The 23422-nt window shown below is 54.7% G+C and overlaps 1 protein-coding gene across 1 annotated transcript in view; it reads right to left on the bottom strand.

The window, feature by feature from the left end:
* Window positions 1–21684, bottom strand: part of MPPED1 (metallophosphoesterase domain containing 1) — a 71144-nt gene extending 49460 nt beyond the window's left edge. The window contains exons 1-2 of the mRNA XM_052641168.1: window positions 21461–21684; window positions 12110–12291 (exon numbers count right to left, since the gene is read on the bottom strand). Of these exons, the coding sequence (XP_052497128.1) occupies window positions 12110–12291; window positions 21461–21684 (406 nt within the window). The remainder of the gene's footprint in view (window positions 1–12109; window positions 12292–21460) is intronic.
* Window positions 21685–23422: the final 1738 nt, after the last annotated feature.

The raw sequence follows: 23422 nt of genomic DNA, 5'->3' as shown, positions 1-23422 counted from the left end.
TGAATGAAGGAGCGCAACCTAACGGCAAGTAAGAGCTCCAGCCTTGGACTCTTGGAGAGCCTGCCCCTTTGAGTTGGAAGGCCTGCACCCCGCCCTCCACTTGTCCAAACACTGTCCAGATGCCAAGGTCTCCCTCCTGCATGAAGCAACCCCACCTGCCCTACTTGGTCCCCATCCAGCCTCTATGGCCCCCACTGGCCCTCAGGCCCTCCAAGCGCACCCCAGGCCCCATGCCTCCTTGCCAGTCCTCGACGGTTCCACCAACTCTCTGACTCAGAGCAGCTGCCCCCACTAAGAATGTCCTCCCTGACGTGGACATGGCTGGCTCCCTCCACTCTGGTCTCTGCTCTGGTGCCACTTCATCAGAAGGTGATGTCACACCCTGCCCCCTTATCCCTGATCCTCCCAGCATGTTATAGCTCTGTTTGCCCATGGCCTGTCTCCTGCGCACTCACTGCTGTATCTTCAGTGCCCAGAATCACACCCTGCACATAAAAAAGGGCTCAGCAAATGTCACTGAGTAAAGAATCAGGTGCAAATGGGAAAACACACAGTAATGATGGTGACTGCTGTGAGGTGGTGTTAAAAAAAGTAAGACAGCAAACTCCAGACAACAAAGATACATAAGACAGTGGTAGGAGGGGCTGTGGTGGGCACAGTTCGGGGACCTTCAGGGGAGAGTGGGAGTGTTGATTAATTTTAGACTAAGTTGGATATGCATATTAAAACATTACGAGTAACCACTAAACAAGTCGAAAAAGAATGGCGAATTTCCAAACCAGTAGAGGGGAAAAAAAGAAGCTTCAATCAATCCAAACAATAAGCAGAGGAGGGAGACGGGAAGCACAAAATGAATGACAGAAATGTTTTATGTCCTAGAAAAGACTAAATAAAGATTCATTATTTTTTCTATTCACATTATTCAAATCAAAAATCTCTACCAAGGTCCCCCTACACCGAAATGACCAGAACATAAGTCTGATCCTCAAGAGTCACAGCTGAAACGGACATCAGACATTGCTACGGAGGATAGACCAACCAGAGGGCCTGACACACCTCCTCCACCCAGCAATCACAGCCATCTGCAAATGCGTCTGCCTTTTTTCACCTTGGCTCCCAGGAAGCTCAGGCTCCAGCACAGAGAACCCATGTGAGCCCCAGGTGTTGATATTCTAAGCCCGCCCTCAGAACTGCTCTGATTTCTTTTTCTCAATTCTGGCTCTCAATTTATCACCAACACTCTACCATTTTACCATTCTTAAATCATCTCAAATCTTTTCACACAAGATGAGATATAAATAAGCAAGCAAAAACCCAAATGAACAACAAAACACAAAAAATAAAACTAAGGAAAAACTTTCAGAGAGCCTATACCTTTCAGAGAAATGCATCTGTACCTTATTTAAACATTTAAAAAAAAAATGAATATAAGGCAAAGATTTTTAGGATGACAGTCTTAAAAAAAAAACAACCACAAAACATGTTTGAAATACACACACACACACACACACCTGCAGTGGGTCTCATTTCATTTCCAAAGCCATTCTGTTGTAAATAGATAATTAGCACTTAAGCACACCTTTCAAGGGGTTTATACATTACCATGAAAATACTATAATTACGGCTGGCCAAAATCGCTTGACTACCACTTAGAATTCTAGATTTTTCATCTTTATTAGAAGTTAATTTTCTCTCTTTTAGCCCCTGAAACACAGCTTGGCTTTGTGAGAATTTTGTTTTTTGGTGAAGAATACAGAAAGTTAATTTTTTGAATGAATACCAAACCTCTGCTCTCCTCGCCCTCTGATTTTTGATGTGAGCATCGGTCTCGCTCTTTCTGGGCGACCACTTGTTTATCAGTCAAGCCGGCCGCTGTGCCTACGCACGACCAAAATCCCTTGACACCAACCCACTCCCAAGCAGAGACAGCCAGAGATGATGTGAGGCCCAGAGTCAAAAACAAAATTGTGTTGCTGTTTTAAATATTCAGTCTCCAGCCTTTGTAGGAATAGCAGCCTCCTGTGTCTGGAGGACGCCTGGATCAGGCCTTTTGATCCAAACTAACAAGCAAATGAGCTCTAACAAGAATGTGCTCTAAGTCTACCGTGCACACCCGCTGATGCCTATGATGAGCTCTCTAAAAACCAGAGCCGTGTGCACGTGGCACTCGGTCGCTCAGTCGTGTCTGACTCATGCGAGGGCTATAGCCCAGCAGGCGCCTCCGTCCCTGAGATTTTCCAGGCAAGAATACTGGAGTGGGTTGCCATGTCCTCCTCCAGGGGGATCTTCCCGACCCAGGGTTCGAACCCCAATCTCCCGCATCATAGGTGGATTCGTTAACCATCTGAGCCACCAGGGAGGCCCGCTTGGTGACAAAGACTTGCTCACCTCGTGCCAGGCCTGCCGGGTTCCGTGGACACGTTAACCATCCCCCCAGCCCTCCAGCCATCTCTCCCAGCAGCCTCTCCTGCTGACCTCATCTCCACGCTGTAGCCAGACCCCCGGCTTGCTCTGTCCCTTGGGCCCCTCCAGGTCCACTCCCAGGTCCCCCTGCCTCTCCTGGGGCCCCAGCGTCCTCCTCCGACTGCTGTGACCATGCATCACCCAGCAGCCAAACGAGTCTTTCAAAACACCGAGTCACACCATTCAGTTCAGTTCAGTCACTCAGTTGTGTCGACTTTTTGCGATCCCATGGACTTCAGCACGCCAGGCCTCCCTGTCCATCACCAACTCCCAGAGTTTACTCAAAGTCACGACCATCGAGTCGGTGATGCCATCCAACCATCTCATCCTCTGCTGTCCCCTTCTCCTCCTACCTTCAATCTTTCCCAGCGTCAGGGTCTTTTCAAATGAATCAGCTCTTCACATCAGGTGGCCAAAGTACTGGAGTTTCAGCTTCAGCATCAGTCCTTCCAATGAACACTCAGGACTGATCTCCTTTAGGATGGACTGGCTGGATATCCTTGCTGTCCAAGGGATTCTAAGCCCCCGTGGCGTCTTTAACACTTAGGATAAAATTCGCACCTTCGCCCTACTGTCAGCAGACCTGGGCCTTCTTCCCTGGCCTCTACCGTCTCTGGGCTCAGCCCTGCAGACCTTGCCTGCAAACCAGGCAATTCAGGGCTGGGTCCTTCTCTACTCATGGGTCCTCTTTTAGGCCATCCTAAACCATCTGCTCCAGGAGTTGGTGATGGACAGGGAGGCCTGGCGTGCTGCAGTCCATGGGGTCGCAAAGAGTCGGACATGACTGAGTGACTGAACTGAACGGAAACCATCTGTACTAAAAAAAAACAAAACCTCCCACCTTGATCACTATCACCTCCCCCTAATCATCCGAGTCATTGATCCAATCACCTAAGTGACCTTGCCTGTTTACTGCATTGTCAGACCCTACATGGATCCCTGGGCCCTCTGGAAGTAGCTACATCAGTCATCACTAAATCTTCAAGACAAGACAGTGAACACAGTGCCATCCCACCCTACCCTACCCAAGATCTGGGATGACTGGGATGTTGTAGACCCCTCCCCTGTTCTCCTGTGGGAGAGTCGGACACTCAGCTCACTCATAGCCTGTCCTCCTGGCTCAGAGGCCAGGAGGAGTGTCGTCCAAGAGGAGAGCCAAGCTGGGGCCCAGGGAGGGGCCTCAGTTGACACATGGTCCAAACATCACATGTTTCAGACGTGGACGTGAGCACTCAGCAGGAAAAACGAGGTCAAGGTCAGAGTCAGAAAGGGAGGCCTAGAACCAGACTCCCAGATCCACTGAAGGGGCTGCAAACCCTGACCTCAGTCCACACGAGGCCTGTCTGCCCAGACCTGCCGGCCTGCTGAGCCGCTTACACCCTGGGATCGCAGCCAGTCCTGGGAAACCCACCGCACCCCACCACCCTGGCCACGTTGGGCTGGACAGCGGGATGGCTCCGCCTAAGAAACCCAGAAGGTTTTCAGCCCCACTCGTGGGGTGTGCATACACTGGGCTGGGGCCACCCCAGTCCTGTCTCTCAGGCCTAATGCTCTGATGCCCACTGTGGGGACAGTCCACAGCCCGGGGCAGGTACTGGGCACAAAGAGACAGATGTGAACACGAAGGTCCAAGGCTCTGGGAAGAAGGGAGCCTTTGCATGAGGTGAAAAACAAAAATACAATTTTCTCAGGAATAAGACAAAAGCAGCGACTTGCATAAGCTGCTGGGGACAGAGCTTCGTGGAGTGGGGAGCGTTAACTTGGCCTCGGCCTCACCCGGGGCCAGGGTGGGTCGGTGGGGAGGGAGAGAAGAGAAGGGCTGAGGGTGGGCAGTGGGTGGGGAGGTCGTCAACTTCCAGCCGCATCTGAAACGGTTGTTCCCGCAAAGACCAGTTCTGCACCCAGGAGTCATCTCCTGCTCCTGCACAGGGACCGTGAGGCCCCCTACTCCTTGCCAAAGCCCCTCGGGTCCACCCACAGCTCCTATCAGGGGCTCCAGTATCTGATGGCACAGAGGCAAAAAGACGGCGTGGAGCCTTTTCGTGCCCAACCACCCCCGGCCCCTGACCGCGGCCCCACGGCCTCCTTGCAGCGGCAGATGAGGCAAACACCGAAGAAACCCACCTCGGAATGGCTTCTCCGCTTTCCCTTTCTCTCCCTTCCTCTCTCACAGATTTTAATTAAGGGTTTACTTGCAAAAGATCTAGCTCTATTTAACTAGATCCTTGGACCCCTTTTATATTGTCTTATACATCGTTTTATGGTAGGGCGCCAGTAAAAAGTTAATTATAACTTCTAAGCACTCCATTTCCAGGCCCTCATCTTCCTCCCCGCCCAATGCTGCTAAGCATAGAGTCACTTAATTAAGCGACTCCTGGGTGCTCTACAGGCCTTTCAGCAGACGCCCACCAGCACCCCTCAGGGCCAGGGTGGACTCCGAGGACCTGCACTTGACCCAGCTCAGCCTCGACCCTCAAAGGGCTCACAGGTCCTGCAGGAGGATGGGGAGGCTGGCAGGACGGCCCACAGCAGCTCGGCAGGTGGCAAAAGTGAGTGACGAGGACGTGGGCAGGACAGACAGCAGCAGGGCCCAAATGACAACAGGAGGCCCTGATAGCTTCAGAGGGAAGGGAGCTGGGGTTGAAAGGGTCTCAGTGGAGGCCTGTGCCTTACCACATACCCTCTGGGTGTGGGTCTACAGTTTGGGAGTTCAGCTTGAGACAGAACAAGTCTAAAATCCTGGTGAACAGCCAGGAGGAAGTGTCTTCTGAGTCGACTGAATAATACGCCGGCTGGATCTCAAAGAGAGATCTGGTCGAGGCAGAGTGGGAGGCCTCTGTGAGTCTGGGCGGGAGCAACGTCGGGGCGGGGAGGGGCCGGTGTGGCGGGGAGCTCATTATCATCCGGAAAGAAGGCGGTTGAGAAGCTCAGGGTTGGTCCTGAGCCGAGCCACCATCAGCGAGGAGAACCAGGAACGAAAGGAGGAGATAGAGAAGGGGGCGCCAGGAGGGAAGCTGGAGAAGGAGACCCCAGGGCGGACGGGGAGGTGGAGAGGAGGGGTGAGCGGTCACTCCGAGGCCAGTGCGGGTCTGAAGCTGGGAGTTCCAGGGGAGGGGAGGGGCTGTGGAGGCTGCAGGCTTCTCCCGGCAGGGGGTGGGGCGGGAAGGAAAGCCTGGCGCCTGCCAGTCACAGAGAACGAGCCTTCCAGCATCTCGCAAATCCCACTGGGAACCGACAGTTCTCGAGGGCACGGCTGTCACTTCGAGCCGGAAGCAGAAACGGCCGGTGTTCTTGCCCTGGGGCAGACGCAGGCGGTGTCCAGGCCTCGGGGTTATCCTGGGCGTGGGTGCTCCCGGGTGCTCAGCACCCCTGGCTTCCAGAGGGGAACCCACACACACCCCCGGAATACCTGGCCCTCCCTAGGCCAGGTCCCCAACACCCGCTGGCCTCAATTCCCAGCCTTAATCTGGAGACACCCCGCTCGGCCTCTGCCCCTTCGAAGACCCTCCCCAAGTCCCATGTTGTGAGAGCCACAGCTCACACTCTCCGGTGTCACGGCCCTGCCCTCCTGGAAGCCCCTCTTACAGCTGCTCCCTGCCACCCGCCACGGCAACCAGCCCTGCCAGGATGCGGGGACCAGCTCACAGCACACCCACCCTGAGTCCACACCTCTGTCCAGGGTTTCCCCGGGCTGAGGCCTGGTCAGCGCTGGGGGTGAGGCTCGTCCCGCCCTCCGGGGGCAGACAGTCTAGGTGGGGCAGACGGGAGGCATGAAGACACAGGGGCCTCCCTCCGAGGGCCACCACCAAGGCCTGAACAGGGAGCCTTGGTGTACGGGGGGGCCAGGGACCAATGCAGCCCAGCAGGGTGGGAGGGGGCCATGGGGCGTGTAGCTTCACAAGAGCTACATTCGAGCCAGGGTGGGTCGGACTCTGCCGGGTGGACGAGAAACAGCCAGAGGACAAGAATGAGCCAGGGTCCCGAGTGGGGAACTGGAGTCAACCAGTGTGGTCAGAACAGAATGGCTCAGCCAATGCTGAGGCTGGTTGATTGGCAGGTGTGTTTGTGGGGTCTCGGATCAGGAAGAGGCAAGCTTTTTATGACAACAGCCAGCACTCCTCGAGGGCTTCTCCCTGAGTCCGCGATGTACTAAGCATATGACTTGTCACTCCTCCCCAACCCTATGCGGTAGGTAGATAAGTCTTCCCATTTTACAAATGAGGCACAGAGAGGTTGAGTGACGAAGTGAAGGTCACACAGCAAATAAGAGGCTGAAGCAGGGGTGAAGACAGGCCTGCTTGACTGCCAGATGGGAGCGCTTAACCTCCCTGCTGTCCCACCTCCCTGCACAGACACGAGTCACTGAGCCAATCAGTCTGCGGGCTCCAGGCTGCCCATCCGTGATCACGCCATTCCTGCAGATGAGCAAGGAGCTTCCAGCACATTCTTTTCCATTTTCAGTCAACTGTGCTCTTCTTTTCATTCTTTACAGCTGGAAAGCCCATCCTTAGCAATTTTTTAGCTGCTTACTGGGACATTTACAAATCCATCTGGTGGTTCTATTTCATGAATGTATTGAGGATATTAATGGCCCATGGGAAAAGGGATCTGTCAGGGGGCCCTATCACCCCCAACCTAGTGCCCTCTAAAGAACACAGATCCAGACAGAAGCCTGCAAGTGGGCAAAACGCGGACACCCTCACAGCCAGGCCGAGAGCAACCCACCCGACAGCAAATTGGAGACGCGTGAGGGGAGCCACACATGTCCCCGGTCAGGCACCTAATCCTCTCTTACAAAAGGGTCTTTATTAATTTTTTAAATCTCCTCCTGTCTGGAGGTGGCTCCTACAATATGATTGTAGGTGTTCTCCATGAGATCAATGAGCAGGGAAGAAGCTGGTTATGAATTTCAGATCAGCAGCTTTCTCACTCAGGAGGAGGAAGGGCTGGGCCCGTGGGTGTGAGAGGTGGGCAGGGCCCTGCTGGACAGGGAAGGGACTCCAGGTGACCTCCTGAGTAGCTGGATGATGCCAGGACTGACCTGGGCCCAGCACCGTCCCCACCCCCATCCTGGGATACGCCGTGCATCAGACTCCAGAGAGGCCAATGTTTCTTTAAAAGCAATGAGATTTGTACCCCAATGTTCATCGCAGCACTGTTTATAATAGCCAGGACATGGAAACAACCTAGATGTCCATCAGCAGATGAATGGATAAGAAAGCTGTGGTACATATACACAATGGAGTATTACTCAGCCATTAAAAAGAATTCATTTGAATCAGCTCTGATGAGATGGATGAAACTGGAGCCGATTATACAGAGTGAAGTAAGCCAGAAAGAAAAACACCAATACAGTATACTAACACATATATATGGAATTTAGAAAGATGGCAATGACGACCCTGTATGCAAGACAGGAAAAAAGACGCAGCTGTGTATAACGGACTTTTGGACTCAGAGGGAGAGGGAGAGGGTGAGATGATATGGGAGAATGGCATTCTATCATGTATACTATCATGTAAGAATTGAATCGCTAGTCTATGTCTGACGCAGGATACAGCATGCTTGGGGCTGGTGCATGGGGATGACCCACAGAGATGCTATGGGGAGGGAGGTGGGAGGGGGGTTCATGTTTGGGAACACATGTAAGAATTAAAGATTTTAAAATTAAAAAAATTAAAAAATTAAAAAAAAAATAAAAGCAATGAGATTTTAGTGTTGTCTTCAGTTAAGGCTATGAGAATAATACATGCTCCCCACAGAAAAATCAGAGGGATAAAAGAAACAGAGAGCCACAAAGAAGAAAATAAAAATCCCCCACAGTCCCAGACATCACTTCTGGAACATTCCAGAGCCTCGGACCTCACTGGCCTTGCTGCCTCCATCCTACCTCTGCAGTCCAGGCCTTTTTAAAGGTCACTCCCTTCTGCAAACCTTCCTGAAGAGCCCAGCTCACTTAGAATCAACCCCAAACTCCTGCCGCTGGCCCACGGGGCATAGCGGCAGTGGTGGAAACCCTCCCCTGTGCCTGCCCGTGGGGCCTCTGCAGCCGCTCTGCCCCTGCCTGGAATGTTCCTCTTGCAGGGCTCACTGTCACCTTCATGCAACACCCAAGGCCAGCTCTTCAGGGAGGCCTTCCGTGGCTGCTTCAAGGAGCTCTCTATCACCATCACCAGGAGCCAGCGCTCCACAGACCTCATCATGAGAATGGTCCTCTTGGTGCTTCCGGTGGGTCCACCCGTGCGGGGCATCCCCATCGTCAGACACGGTGGCCGCTCCTCACTCCTACCATCACCCACTGCACACTCACCCCGTGTTCTCAGAGAGATGCACCGAACGGAGGAATGAATGGCCCCTACAGTCTTTCCTGCGTGTGTGTGTGTGTGTGTAAGAACTGCCTGCATAGATGAGGTTGTAGGTCAGCATTTCTCGGAAACTCCACATACTTTGACACACAAACCATCTACCGCTTCTCCTTGCAATTCAACGTGCAGGCTCCGGTCAAATCCCCCAGCCCCACATGGGACCATCCCATGACCCCTACCTCTACCCCAAGGGAAGCCCTGATCTGGCCAACGCCACCTCCTGGGGGCAGTAAGACCATCCGCACAGCCTTTTACAGATTATAACACTTGAGCATTTCCTCCAGCCCAATAGAGCCTTCAAACAACCCACCTCTGAAGAGGCAGACAGGGTAAGGGAAGCCTGACCTCCTCCCCATCTAAAATGAGGTCAGGGAGGCTCAGAGAGGTCACCTGACTGCTGCAGTCACCTGGGAGGAAGCTGACCCTGGACATCTGGCCCCAAAAGGCACATCCTTATTTCAAAACAGAGAAATTTCACCATAAAAACAAGAGAGGTGATACAGAGGAGATGATGAGAGCTTGGCTCCAGAGTCCAACTGCCTAGGCTTCAATCCCAGCTCTGCCACTTGCTGGCTGTGTGAGCTCGGGCAAGTTACTTCACTCCATTGAGCCTCGGCTTCTCTGTTAAATGGGGATGATAATAGCTCCTGCCTCATCCCCTGACCAAGAGAATCAAATGATTTAAAAATATACATAAAGGGCACCCAACACACGTGAAGAGTCGATAAACATGAGCTTTTTATAAAACCACACCTCCTGAGTCCGTCTCTCCACCATGATCACCAACCACATCCCTGGGCACGTGAACCACCAGCCCACAGAGGTGAGTCCCTTTGCGCAGCAGGCAGGTTCCCAAGAAGCTGACTGCAGTTGGACCACCTAAACCATTCCTACTGATGCTCACATGCAAATCGCCCCCTCCCCTGCGCCCCGTTCAGTCACTCCTCAGCCTCAAGCCCCTCCCAGTCCACTTGAGTGACAAGCACTGACATCTGCAAACACTTCAAGGCTGCCAAGGGGAGAGGCCCCTTTTGTAAAAGAAAGACCCTCTGCAAGTTCACCCTTCCCACTTGCCACGATCCGGGGAAATAACTCAATCCAACACCGAGTGCAAATTACCAAGAAAGCCGCCCAAATTCCCATGGCATCTAGTTCTGACTTCTACTAAGCGGCAGGTAGAGAGATTTTCCTAAAATGGCCATCTCACCAGGCGGGCCTCCCAGGCCCCTGGCTTCCACTCGGCTTCAGAGTCTTTAGGAGGCCCCATGCCCGTTTTCAGGCTCACTGCTTTCACGTTCCCCCAGAGCCCCTCCCTCCAGCCCGGACACATAACACCACCTCTCACATGTCCCACGAAGGCTCTGGCCTCAGCTACCCCTTTCCCCACACAAACTCCCCGATTTTCAGGCCAAACCCAGCCCAGCGACAGCTTGTCCCCGAAACCACCCATCCAGAGGGAGGCCACCCTCAGCACCTGCACTGAGAGCTCACAGCCCCCAGCCACCACCCCTGGCCACCAGCCCTCCATCCCTGGCCTCCCTTCCCACCCGCCCTGTGCACATGCAACTGTTGGCTTCATTACTCACTCAGCATGGAGAGGAACACATCTGGGCCGGGGGTACATCAGAAACAGTCCCCACCTTTGGGAACCTCAGGGCGGGGGCGGGGGCCAACATCGCCTTTGGTCAGATAAGGATCCAAACAGCGCCCAGGTCAAACAGCTGCTCCTCACATCCAGCCGGGCAGCAACAGTAAGGAGCCTACCAAGTGGGCCTGGCAGAGCACGTGCCCAGCCACCAACGACTCCTGCTCTCTGCCGGGGACGTGGGCTCTCGGTTCAGCCTCACGTCTCTGAGACCCTGGAGCAGGGGGCTAAGAAAGCAGCCTCGGGACTGGCCTGCTGGTCCAGTGGTTACGAACCTGCCTTGCCATGCAGGGGACACAGGTCAGACTCCTGGGCGCAGAAACCAGGATCCCGCGTGCCATGGGGCATCTAAGCCCAGACGCTGCCACTAACTAAGAGGGGTGAGGCCCTCAGGAACTAAGACCTGATGCAGCCAAAATCCAATAAATAAATATTCAAGAGAAAGTCGTCTCTGCGAGGGCCCCCTTCCTAGGACCTGGCAAAGGAAGGCGCACTGGGGCAGACTCGCCTCCTGCAGGAGCGCCCCCCACCCCATCCCAGCCTTCACAGGTTTCAGCCGGAACAGGGGCCTCGATTAGGATTTCCCATTTGAAAGATCAATATTGAAAGCTCCAAGCCTGCCAAGAGGAAGGAAAGGCCTTGCTTGTAAATATTTGTCTCGACTGGCAAAGCCGGGCCTCTCTCGCTGCAGCTACCCGCCTCGCTCCTGGCCCTCTGCTCGCGGAGCTCCCAGCCAACTGCACAGCGGGATGCCCCTGGGGAGGCGCAGGGGACCGTCTGGCGGCCATGAGGGGCTGCGAGGGGAGGTGGGCCAGCCCTGGCCCCACGCCTCCGAGACAGCAGGCCTGCCCACCGGGGCCGTCCAGCGGTCCCCACTGGGGCCGTGGCGGAGAGTCGCTGTGCGGTTTCTCTGGATTCCAAGCAAGCAGCTTTTCCGGGGGGGGGCAGCCCATATTTACGTCTTTCTTATTTTGGAAGAAAGCATAACCAGAAGCAAAACCCTGGGGGCTGTGCTTGCGGATCATGGCCCACCATCCCCCACGGCATGGGACAGCGCTTGCTCTGCTGCCTGTTCCAACGGCTGCCCACGGAGGAGCCCACACCGGGACCCCTGGGCTCCTGCTGGGGCCACGGAGGCCAGGAGGGTCCTCTCACCCGGGCCACGGTCAAGGGTGGTGGGTGTCTGAGCCGGTGCGACCAGCTGAGCACCTGCCTTGGCATCACTGTTACCAGAGAGTCATTCATTTGTTCACCCACTCAGCCACTGACTCACCCTTTCATTCATTCATTCATCAATTATTTATTGGGTACTTACCTGGACCAGGTACTGGGGGCTGGACATGCAACCAGACAAAAACAAACCTGGGTTTGCCTTTGGAAGTGAGTCTCCCAGGCCGAAAAATATCCCACAAATAGAAAGTCACAACAGAGACATGTGCTGGGGCAGGAGACCTCCCAGGTGTGACGAGATAGTCAGAGGGGTGAGGCCTGGTCCTGGAGGTCAGGGGGCTTCCCAAGGGAGGTGGACAGGTGACAAAGGCCAGGGAGGGGCCAGGCAGTGCAGGGAGGAAGGGTGGCAGGCAGGGGTCTGCCCCGAGTCTGGCCGCTCCCAGGCGCCACCCCTTCTGGCACCTACCCAGCCACTCGTTGAATTTCTTCACCTCACTCGGGAGCCCCAGCTCCGTGAAGTCCCCGGCATGGATCAGCACGTCGCCGTAGGGCATCTGAATGGGGTCCGTCCTCGAGTGGGTGTCAGACACGCAGACAAAGCGGGTGTAGCCAGGCGGCTTGGGGGCGTCATGAGGCACCGGGTCCACCCTGGGGAGAGAGGGGACCGTGGGGTCCAGGGGCCAAAGCATCGGGAGCCTACAGTGCATGTCCCATCCAGATCGGATCACGTGTGGTCCAGATCGCACCCACCCGCATCCGAACCCTGACCCTCCACTCACCAATCAGGTGGAAGATTCCCCCCCTGAGCCTCAGTTTCCCCTCTGTAACACAGGAACCCCCAGGTGTTGTGTGAAGGTTAAAGGAGGTGATGAGTGAGAAAAGCTGACAGGTACAGTCCAGCATGTGGACCTACGTGCACCAGAGTGATGACCACAATGGCCTGCTGTTTGACAAGCAGTGCCTCTCAACCATGTTTTTTCATCATCAGCCCCTAAGGGACCTACAAAAGATGCTTTTTCTACTCACCCCTCTCTTGTGCAATTTTAACACCACAGATACACTGTATATCTGTTCATTTACTATGTGTGTATCTGTGCTTTATAACAAGAGTAAGATTTTTTTCACCCCTCAAAAATCCAGGTTTCACTGCCTTGGGGGGGTTGCTGTCAGCCCCATGGAGGATGCATGCACTGAAGTCCTCATCCAGTTGGAAGAACTGACTCTGCAGGGCCGTGCAGAGAGAGCATCCAGGGAGAGCCATGTGTGAAGGGCAGCATTTCATGGGAACTTGCAAGATAAAGGCACGAAAGGCAGGCAGCAATTTTCCAAACCTATGAGCTGGTCTGATCACGTTGAGAATGAGGGCTTTCCAGGGTCCTGCAGGAAAACAGCTCTGGATTTAGAAGACCCAGATCTGCTGATCGTCACTAACATATAACCTCAAGAAAATGCCTGGCCTTGGTTTGCTCATCTGTATAATGGAGCTCCGTCCCTCACTAGGCAACGACACTCAGGAAATTTAAAAGCTGTAGCTGTGTAACTGTGAGTTCTCCGTCCCCAGGAGGCCCTGGAAGCCCTCTTGTCTTGCACATGAGGGTACTGAGCAGGTGGCCTGGGTGCCCCACGGAGTAGATGCAGGCCGTGGGAAACAGCCCCAGCTCCCCGCTCCCAGCTCAGCGCACTCCCCGAGAACCCCGGCTCTTGCCTCCTCAGCTGACTGGTTCTGCCAGGCTCAAAACGCTGAAAAACGACACGATGACATTTCAACGAGCTGCTCTCTCCAAATGAGTATGCCGCTCGAGGAGTTGTGTTTAAATCTAATTATGCGGCAAACCAAAAGCAGTACCATATCAGTTACATAAATACTTTTAAAGACATCTTTCTAATTATCCTTTTTTTCAGACAATATACTTCGAAGAAATTTAATTAACACCTTACAAGAGACGTGGGCTCAGCATGCTAATGTGCAGAGAGCACAAGGAAGCTCCATCCGCCCAGCGGCAGCCGCAGCCCCGTGCCAGCACCTCCCCGTCACCCAGCCTCCAGGGGAGAGACTCCCAAGGGCCCTTTGCTGGGGGTGGTTAAGTCAAGCGAGGACCCCCAGCGGGTCACAGTTAGGTCCGATCGGGGAAAAGGAAGAATTTCTGAGTCTGATGATGTCCAACAGGAGGGTTCTCAGAGTCCTTTCTCTTCTCTCTCCATTCTTTCCTTCCTTCCATCCCTCATTCATTCAACAAAACACATCCTGAACGCCCACTGGGTACCAGTTATGAGCTCAGAGCTGAGAACTGAATGAACCAGGCCACGCCCCAGACTGATGGTGGAGACGAGACTTGGCCAGGTAGTGACAATAAAGCCACAAGGTCGGATGGGGCAGCAAAGGGCCTGGGGGCCAGAGAAGGCCCTAGTCTGGCCTGGGGGCCCCTGAACTTGCCAGGAGGAGGTGATGCCTCAACTGGTCGAGAAGCGCACATCTCCCTCCCAGGAATTCCTGCCACTCCTCTGTCCTCTGGGTCACTCCCCGCCGCCACCCACTTGTATGACAGACAAGTCTTGCAGGGAAGAGGCCTGGGAATCCACCTGTCTGCCCCTAACACAGCTGACATTGGAGCAAGGCAGCCAGTCACTACTGGGCTATTGGCCTGGCGCAGTAATTAACACGAGTGAGTCAATCAAACTCATCCATTCATTCATTGGCCTCACATACACCGAGGCTGTAAAGATGCCACAGGGCGGCTGAGACCAAGTCAAAGAGACAAAGAAGCGGGACACAGGGAGTGAGACGCCATCCCCAGAGCCACCTCGGGCCCCAGCAACCCCTCGTCCTGTGTGTCCCTCCGTGGAGGAGCCCTGAGCCAGCTGACGCCCCTGCTGCCAGCCAGCCAGGAGCACACAAATTCCACGGGCACTAGTTGGGCTGGGCCTGCTACTGGATCCCAAGCTCTTTAATTAACTCCGCTCTTGTTTCTCTTCGCCCTGAGGCTTCTGAGCTCCATGAGGAGGCAAACCTAATAATCCCCAGAGGAAAAAGCAAAAAACAAAAACAGACTTTTATTTCCCTGCACTGTCCTCCAGCTATTTGGATTGTAACAAATGCTCAACCTTGAAATAATAACAACAGTAATGATATTGATGATTCCCATGGGTTGAGAGCTCATTGTGTGCAAAGCACTGTCACGCATCTGCTCTCTTCACCCTCACAGGGACCGTTTGAACAGGGCACTCTGCATGTGCCCATTTTATAGATGAGGAAACTGAGGATCAAAAAAGGCTGGCTAGGGACTTCCCTGGCGGTCCAGTGGTTACGACTACACCTTCCCATGCAGGGGGTGTGGGTTTGATCCCTGGTTGGGGAGTTAAGATCCCATAGGCCTTGTGGCCAAGAAAGGAAAACATAAAACAGAAGCAATATTCTAACAAATTCAATAAAGCCTTTAAAAATGGTCCACATTAAAAAAAAGAATTTTTTTAAAAAAAAAGAAAAGGTTGACTTGCCCAGGATCTCAGCTATGGAAGCTGGTGGAGCTGGGATTTGAAGCCAGTTTTCGATTCCAGAACTCACACCAAGCTGGACTGTTTCCAGGCCTTACTTCATTGCATCCAGCCAATCTATAGACAGATGCTTCTGAGTGCCTACTAAATACCAAACACCTGCTAGGGACAGGACAGGACACCCATGGAGACCTTGTGCAGCTCCTCGAAACCCTGCCTGTGTTTTGAAGGGAGGGAAAGAACAAGAATGAGGATACTGAGGACAGGACACAAAGGGTGGGAGGGCTTGACGGCATCAGCTGAGCCCGAGATGCCCCTGTGCCTGAAGCTGGACCCAAACCTGGACATGAGCCAGGAAACTCTCCTTTACCCATACGGCAGTTTGCAATCTGGCTAACCCTTGAGTTGAGGCAGCTCTGTGTAGCAAGTAACTGAGGGCTGGAAAGGTTAGTCCCACACCCAGAACTGGTGCTCCTAAGTTAAAGAGTAGAATTTGAACCTGGGTCTTCAGAACAGGAATTGGGGCATTTAACCTCATAAAACAGAGGAAAATGGTTATTTCCCAGCCATGTTCTTCAGGGGACCAGAGAGAAAGTATGGAAATAAATGTTCCAGGTTTGGGAGGGGGCAAACTCGACTCCCCCAAAGCGTCTACCTGCCGAGATGGCCCCAAGCAAGTCTGTGGCTCTTTGCCTCTCTCTGACTCCTGAAACCTGTCACCGCGTCCCCCCAGCCTCACCCGGGACCTTCCCACAGGAACCCTGGCGGCAGGGATGGTGCAGAATAGAGAACCCAGCCTCCAGCGCCCAGATCCAGGGTAGCGTCTGGGCTCAGCGACCTCCTCACTATGCCCAGGACCCTTCCAGCCTCCCATCCGGCTCTGTACGGTGGGGACCACCCACTCTCTTGGAGATGTTGTGAGAACTGGAAACCTGATCCATGCCCCTTGCAGCCTGTGTCCTATGTCCTGGCCCCCTTCTCGGTCTCTCTCTCCCCTGAGCCATTGACACCCTGGAAGTGCAACTACTGATGCCAAAAACTCACATAGGCATGGGAGGCAGAGGCCGTCCCCCATCCCGTCATCTCTATTTCTGGGCAAACAGGATACCCTGAAGGTCAGGGGGCTGGATGACACAGGACTTGTCTTCAGTGAAGTTCCAAAACCGTGTCCAGTCATGTGACTGGGCATCAGCCACGGCTTTTAGAATGAGTGATACCTCTAGTCTCCTCTCATCCTACCAGTGGGGAAGCGGAGGCCCAGGAGAAGGCAAGGACTGGTTGGTGCTGAGCTGCACGACTGCCTAAGGCTCCTTCCCACCAAGCACTGGCTCCAAGGCAAGCCTGTGCCCGGAGACCCCATGCCTCCCTTCCTCCCCACCTCCTTGCTTTGCTTTTGCCGGTCCTCCAAGCCCAGGGGTTATGCCGCCACCACCAGGAAGCCCTCCTTGATCCCCTCACTCTTCCTGGGGCGTGTGCCTTGCCTGATCCTCGCTCCCTTTTCTTTCGCTCCTCCTGTCCCGCCGTGCTAGGCTCAGGAGATAGCCCATGTTGGCGGAGGGGAGGGACGCTTACAAAGCTCTCCCACGAGTGCATGTATCAGCATAGGCTGAAGCAGTGTCATGAATGGGAGGCTCTGTGTGCCTAGATCTGGGGGAGGGAGGGCAGCCAGAAAGATTTGGCAAGAGGTCGGGGAAGGCACTCCGAGGAAATGAGATCCGAAGGATGAGTCCGTGTTAGCAGACATCGACTAGGAGAAGCAGCCTGTGCAAAGCCTGGAGGCAGGAGGGAGAAAGCAAGGTCCCAGAAAACAGAACTGCACCCGGAGCCCTTGGGGGGAGGTTCAGGATGGCACGTGAGAACAGACAGAGCCCAGGTGAGGGCCTCCTGCTGGCCGTCCCACCCCAACCCCCACCTCTCCTGGGCTCAAGGCTGACCCTCCCTGTCTCCTCGCAGCACCTGGACAGGCTAGGGGCCACCGGGTCCCTTCTGAAGCCTCCATCTCACCTAGTGAGGGCATCAGCTCTCCAGCCTTGCCCAGTGAGGAGGCCGGGAACCAGGGGACACTCTGGCCTGGCACAGAGTGATGTCCCCCACCCTGCCACATTCATCAAGGACCCCCACACAGCCTGACCCTCCACAGTGCTTGGAGGGTCTTTAAATGATTACACCAGGATGAGATGGCTGGATGGCATCACCGACTCAATGGACATGAGTCTGGGTAAACTCCGGGAGTTGGGGATGGACAGGGAGGCCTGGCATGCTGCAGTCCACGGGGTCGCAAAGAGTCGGACACGACTGGACGACTGAACTGAACTGAGCTGAGTCTGCACCAATAGGACTCCTTTTAAAGACAAAGAGGGACTTCCCTGGTGGTCCAGTGGCTAAGACTCCGTGCTCCCACCCAGGGAGCCTGGGTTTGGTCAGGGAACTAGACCCCACGTGCCCCAGTGAAGACCCAGCACAGTCAAACAAATAAATATTATAAATAAACAAAGGCCAAAGAGGAGTTGCCACGCCTGGCTCCAGTCTCCTCTAAGGCGGACCCCCATAGGAACCTGTCCCTCCCACACAGATCTTGCCTTCTCAGTGAGCACCAGGCCAGCGGTCCACCGGTCTGGCCCAGGACAGAGGGGCAGGTATCTAGAGGGGCTCTCCCCAGGGGCAGTGTTGCTTGGCACCCAGGGTCGGGGTACAGGGGGGTGGTCTTTGATCTCCGGGCTCAAAACCCAGAGCCCCAGATCCAGACACTCATTCCTCAGGCAAAGGCAGCCTGGTTACCACCAGGGTCTCTGGGGGCAACCGCATAAATCACAGGGCTCCATTGGAGGCCACGTTTGGGCTGTCACCGTTGTTATTAAATATAAATTGTGGATTTATTAAATAAGGCCCCTCGCTCCCTCACCCCGAGACAAAGCCCAGGGTGGCGATAAATCACGTGTCAGGAAGTGGCATCTCCCTCGGTGGAGACTCGCCATGGAAACCCACACGCTTCCTCTGCGCGCAGGGTGTGAGTCGGAAGAAGAGGGGGTGGGAGATAGCAGCCACCCACCCAGTTCTGCGGGGGCCTGGCTTCACCTGGTTGTGTGCAAAGCTGCATTTCAAGCTGAGGTGACCCAAGCGGGCAATCAGGGAGCACTGGGCCATGAGTCCAGAGCCGGGGCTCACTGTATGCTCTCCTCGGGGGCCCAGCCAAAATCCCTGAGCCCTATTGCCTGAGCCTCAGGAGGGGACCACACAGAGCAGGCCAGGAGGGATAGAGCGGGGCAGGCCGGTGTGAACCTGCTCTGCCCACAACAGCTAAGTGACCGCAAAAAGCCATTAAGCTTTTTCTCCACAGCACTTAGTGCTATCAGAACCCTACGCTACTGCACTTTATGACTTTCACGGCATAGCCCACGGTATCATCAGCTCAGTGCAGGCGAGGCTCCATCTGTGGTCACTGCTGAGTCCCGAGCACCTAGCCTGGCAGGCACGGACACCTGCCGCCCGGCCCCTCTCTTCATGGATCCACATACTTAATCCTCAGCAATACTAGGAGCAGCATCATGTAGGCAGGGAAACAGCGGCACCAAGAGACACGCCACAGTCAAGCGGCAAAGCCAGGACTCAAATCCGGGTGGTCTAGCCTGGAGCCCATGGCAGTGATTCAGTCGCTAAGTCACGTCCAACTCTTGCGACGGCATGGACTGTAGCCTGCCAGGCTCCTCTGTCCACAGGATGGTCCAGGCCAGAATACTGGAGTGGGTGGCCATTTCCTTCTCCAGGGGATCTTTCCAACCCAGGGAAGGAACCTGGGTCTCCTGTATTGCAGGCAGACTCTTTACCACATGAGCCACCAAGTATGCCTCTGGAGCCCACATTCCTAACTAACCAGCGTGCTTGGCAACTTGCTCACAGACACCCCGGGTGGGTGAGTGAATGAAGAAATGAACCAATAAGCCAGAGTTGTTAGATGGGGGGAATGACTCCTCTCACCTGGTCACTCACCGCCCTTCCTCTGACACAGCCTGGCCCGCAGGGGCCCGCGTGCTTCCTGCCTGGGTTGGAAGTTCCTGGACATCCCCGCTACCTTTGGCTCAGACCCTGCGGCAACTTCCCGACTTGCTGCTCCTGATCCTGCTTCTCTGGGTCTCAACCTACAAGGCATCTTCTCCTCCCTCCAGAGGGTCCTCCCTCGGCCCCTTGGCCCCCCACAATTCTCCTGACTTCTGTAACCCTAGCTCTGTTCTGCAACTGGGGCTACCCAGGGGTCCCCTACATGACAGCTCTGCCTGCCTCTACTTGGCTTAGTCTGCTGTGTCCAGGGACCCCTCTGAATGGGCGTGCACACAGGCACACACACACACACACCCCCCACCTGCTCCACCTGAGGGCCTGGGGCTCTCACCCATCCCCAGCAGCATCTGGGGACCTCAGGCACTGTCACTTGCAGCCCAGGAGGGCCAACTCCATCAACAGAAGAGAAAACCCAGCCCTGGGAAGGCCTCCCCTTGCAGCCGCCATGCCAGGCCTCAAGGTCCCAGAGAGACCAAGGAACAGCATGCTTGAGACTCAAGGCCTCCCATCCTGCCCAAATCTGCCAGTCTGGTTCCAAACTGGACATTGCAGGGAGTTTCCCAAACAGAAATCTTGTTGTTGTCCTTCAATCGTTCAGTCATGTTCAACTCTTTGTGACCCCACGGACTGCAGCATGCCAGGCTTCCCTGTCCTTCGTCTCCCGGAGTTTGCTCAAACTCATGTCTGCTGAGCCGATGATGCCATCCAACCATCTCATCCTATTGACAATGCCAGCCCGGCAGCCCCCACGGAAACGAGCATTTACCAGAGCAGGCACTGCAGGGAAGAGGGAGTTCCTAGCGCTGGGGCCCACCCCCAGGCTGGGTGCCCCCTGCCCTCCAGGGCCCTTGCTCCCATGACTGATCCCTCACCCACCCTTTGCAACAGAAGACCCGTCCTGAGGGAACCACAGGGACACGGGGCAGCGACCCAGTCACACCACCTCTGGCCGGGCAGTGGAACCCCCCGGGCTCCTTCTCGACTTGGGTCACATCCCGGCCCCTCCTGTCTCCCTAACGGGCAGCGGCCAGCACCTCACGTGACCACCGCCCCCCAGAGCCAGTGCCCGTGGCCCAGGAGGAAGCCGGGCCCTGTGTCCTTGGGGAGGAAATCCGACCAGCCTGCTGGTCTGGGGGCCTGCCCTGGGCCCCACAGCCCAGGAACGTCCCATCACAGCTCTCATCTGCCGTACTGTCACTGGGGACTCGTGGGGCTCCCCACTCATCAAGGGCTTGTCAGAGACCCAGCACAGGGGCACCCCGAAGGGACTGAGAGGAGTTTCAACGATGGAGCAGACAAATGCCGAAACTCTCAGAGGAAGGCACGTAAGCTCTCCTGTCCACAGACATCACTGGGAAAGGATGCTAAGCATGGCGAACGCCCTGGATTGGAGGCAGATGTCCACTCTGGCACCTGCCAGCTGTGTTGGGCTCGCGGGGGGTCACCTGTCTGGCCGGACTGATGGACGGGCCAGCGGAGACAAGGAGGGGAGATGGAGTGACAGAGGGAGCCGCCCAGGGCTGGGCCTGGAATTTATCCACCTCTACCCCGTGCCATGGGCTCCTCTCCCGACCGCTGGAAAAGACCCAGGGAGCAGAAAGGTTCTACTCATGCGCGGATCCTGAGTCTGTGCTCTCATTGCTCTCCTGCTGGGGCACTTCTGATATTTCCCATCCGCCCCAAAGGGCAGGTGGCAGAATTCCCCAGGCCTCTGGGGGAAGACAAGGGGGTCTGGGCAGAAGGAAAGGAGAACAGTCAGGCCATGACCAGGGTCTTGCCCTGTCCTGTCCTGAAGCAAGCCTCGTCTTGCCCCTTCTCTATGCCTCAGTCTCCCCATCTGTGCAACAAGGAACAGGAATTAGACCAGGGGGTCAGAAACCCAAGCACCAAGGGGGTGGCAGCTGGAACTCAGCGCCCCCCTGCCGCCCCCCGATGCTGCCACGAGGCCAGGGTTGCCACAACTTTGGGTTTTGTAGAGCAAAGCCAGAAGTCTGGATTTTTACGTGCCATCACCTCGTTTTTCAATGTTTGTAAAACGTCCTCCTAGCCAAAGGAAACAAGACTCTGGCCAGAATCGGCCCACAAGGCCAGCACACTGCAGCTTCTCCCCGTCCCTCCTGTCCCGAGCCTTGTGATCCGTCGCCATCAACGCACAGGAGACGGTGGGGTACCCCGAGTCCAGGAGCCCACCCCAGAGCGGCCCTCCCGCTCTCGCCTCCTCCTCCACCCTGGGGGATGGGGTGTGGATTCCATTGGGGTGCCCACTTACATCTGCACGTGCGGCGGCTGGAAGCGGCCCTGGTTGATGTTGTAGAAGGTGAAGGCCTGGGTGGGGTTGGAGCTGTACTCGTCCACCTCGACGATGAGCCGGCTGTGCTGGTGCCTCCGGGCGGCCATCACGTGGGACTGCGAGAAGGCCATGCCCAGGCCGCAGGGCAGGAGGGCCAGGGCCTCTGCCTTCAGGACGCCGGGGTCCCACCTAGCGCGCCACATGGACCTCCGCGGGCCCCGCGGGCATCTCCCGCCGCCCGGCCCCGAGCCAGACCTGGGAACAGACTGAGGAGACGGAGCAGAACCAGGCGACAGTTAATCTGTTTGGGATTTGCTTTATTTAATGTCAGATGAAGATTTAGAAAGAGGGAGAGGGCGGGGGAAAGGGAAAAAAAACCCACAGTCGTACAGCTCAAAAACTCATTACAAATCTTTCCAACTCAGCAGTTTGATGAATATACTTTGGTAAAAAGAAAAGGGAAGGGAGGGAGGGGACCAAAAAAAAAAAAATACCACACCACCATGGACAAATGCATGCATGGTCCAACATGTTTAAATACTTAAGACTTTTTTTCTGCCTTCAACAAACCAATCCCCCCACTCCCCCCACCTCCACCCCCACCCCCCCACCCACCCCCACCACTCCACCACCCCCCAGAGCCCATAGGGTGACCATGAGATGCAGAAGACAATGGCCGGTATTCTGGAAACAGGTAAGGTAAGTTTTACTTTTCAGGACTGGGGAATAAGAAGGAATCACCTCCAACCCCACCCCCTCCCCACAGACCTCCCCCCACCCAAGCACACACACTCGCCCACACAGACCCACACGCGCACCCCTGCAAGCCCAAGCAGGTGAAGACAGCGCGGGCGCAAATTCCTTCATCAACAACCATTTCGCCTAAAGATCTTTTAGCAGCGCCTGGAGAAGGGATTTTCCCAGAAAGGTTGCCGTATACCAACTCAACTCAGGGGGTGGCCACTGGGGTGTGGGGTAGGGAAGCGGAAGCCCTGCTTAAAAAAAAAAAAAAAAGAAAAACCTTCTCCAAAGCTTTGTAAGGATCTCAGGAATTTCACTGTGCCCAGTCAAACCTTGAAACCACTCATAATCACAGCTCACAAATGCTGTATATATTTTTTTCATTTCGTTCATTGGAAAGTGCAGTTTGCATTTTAGTTGCTGGATGAAACTGTCCCTTTTTGATTCCAGCTCAGCTATGTGGAATCCTGGATACGATTCCATCCCACTCTGATACACAGACTTGCCACGACAGCCGCGGCTTCTTAACTAAGATCATCTTTTTTTTTTTTTCTTGCTCTTTTCCATAATTTTTTTTTAACTATGTAAATAGGAAACGCTTCAAAGATTTGTTTTGTTTCAGGTTTTGGTCATTAAGACCCTCTGACGATTGCATTTGTGCCACATTTAAACAAGGAGAAAATAACATCATTTAAACTATTCTTGGACAGTCAGATCCCAGTCACGTTAAACGAAGAAAAATCCTCTTTGCACGTGGAAGAAGAATAGACACAGTCAGAAAATAAACTAGGTTAGGAAAATGACAAAAATTAAAGACTGGAGAACATTTTAATTAGGTGCAAAGAAGTGGTTATTAATTTTTTTAACTCTCAACAAGCATGCTCATACACAGTGCAATAAATAGGAATATCCTTCTCTTCTCCCCTCACTCCCTCTCCCCCGCCTCCCAAATACATCCTGATTCAGGATACACGTCCCTCTTATCCACTTGGGAAGATCAGGGGAAAAAATCAGCCTCTTCTCTCCAGAAGACGACTTGCTCCTGTTCCCCGTCCCGTTCTTTGTTTCTAAGCAAGTCAGCTCTCTTACTGCAGGCTGTGTGGCTGGCCTCCTGGCTGGGTGAGTCCAGGCATCCAGGCCTCTGGCCTGTTACCATCCTGTTATCCCTGGGAGAGGCCTCGGGGCAGCAAACACTGAGGT

Source organism: Budorcas taxicolor, chromosome 5 (assembly GCF_023091745.1).
Source record: "Budorcas taxicolor isolate Tak-1 chromosome 5, Takin1.1, whole genome shotgun sequence".
Taxonomy (NCBI): domain Eukaryota; kingdom Metazoa; phylum Chordata; class Mammalia; order Artiodactyla; family Bovidae; genus Budorcas; species Budorcas taxicolor.
Note: the sequence above shows the minus strand (reverse complement) of the source record. Positions and strands in the feature narration are given on the sequence as shown.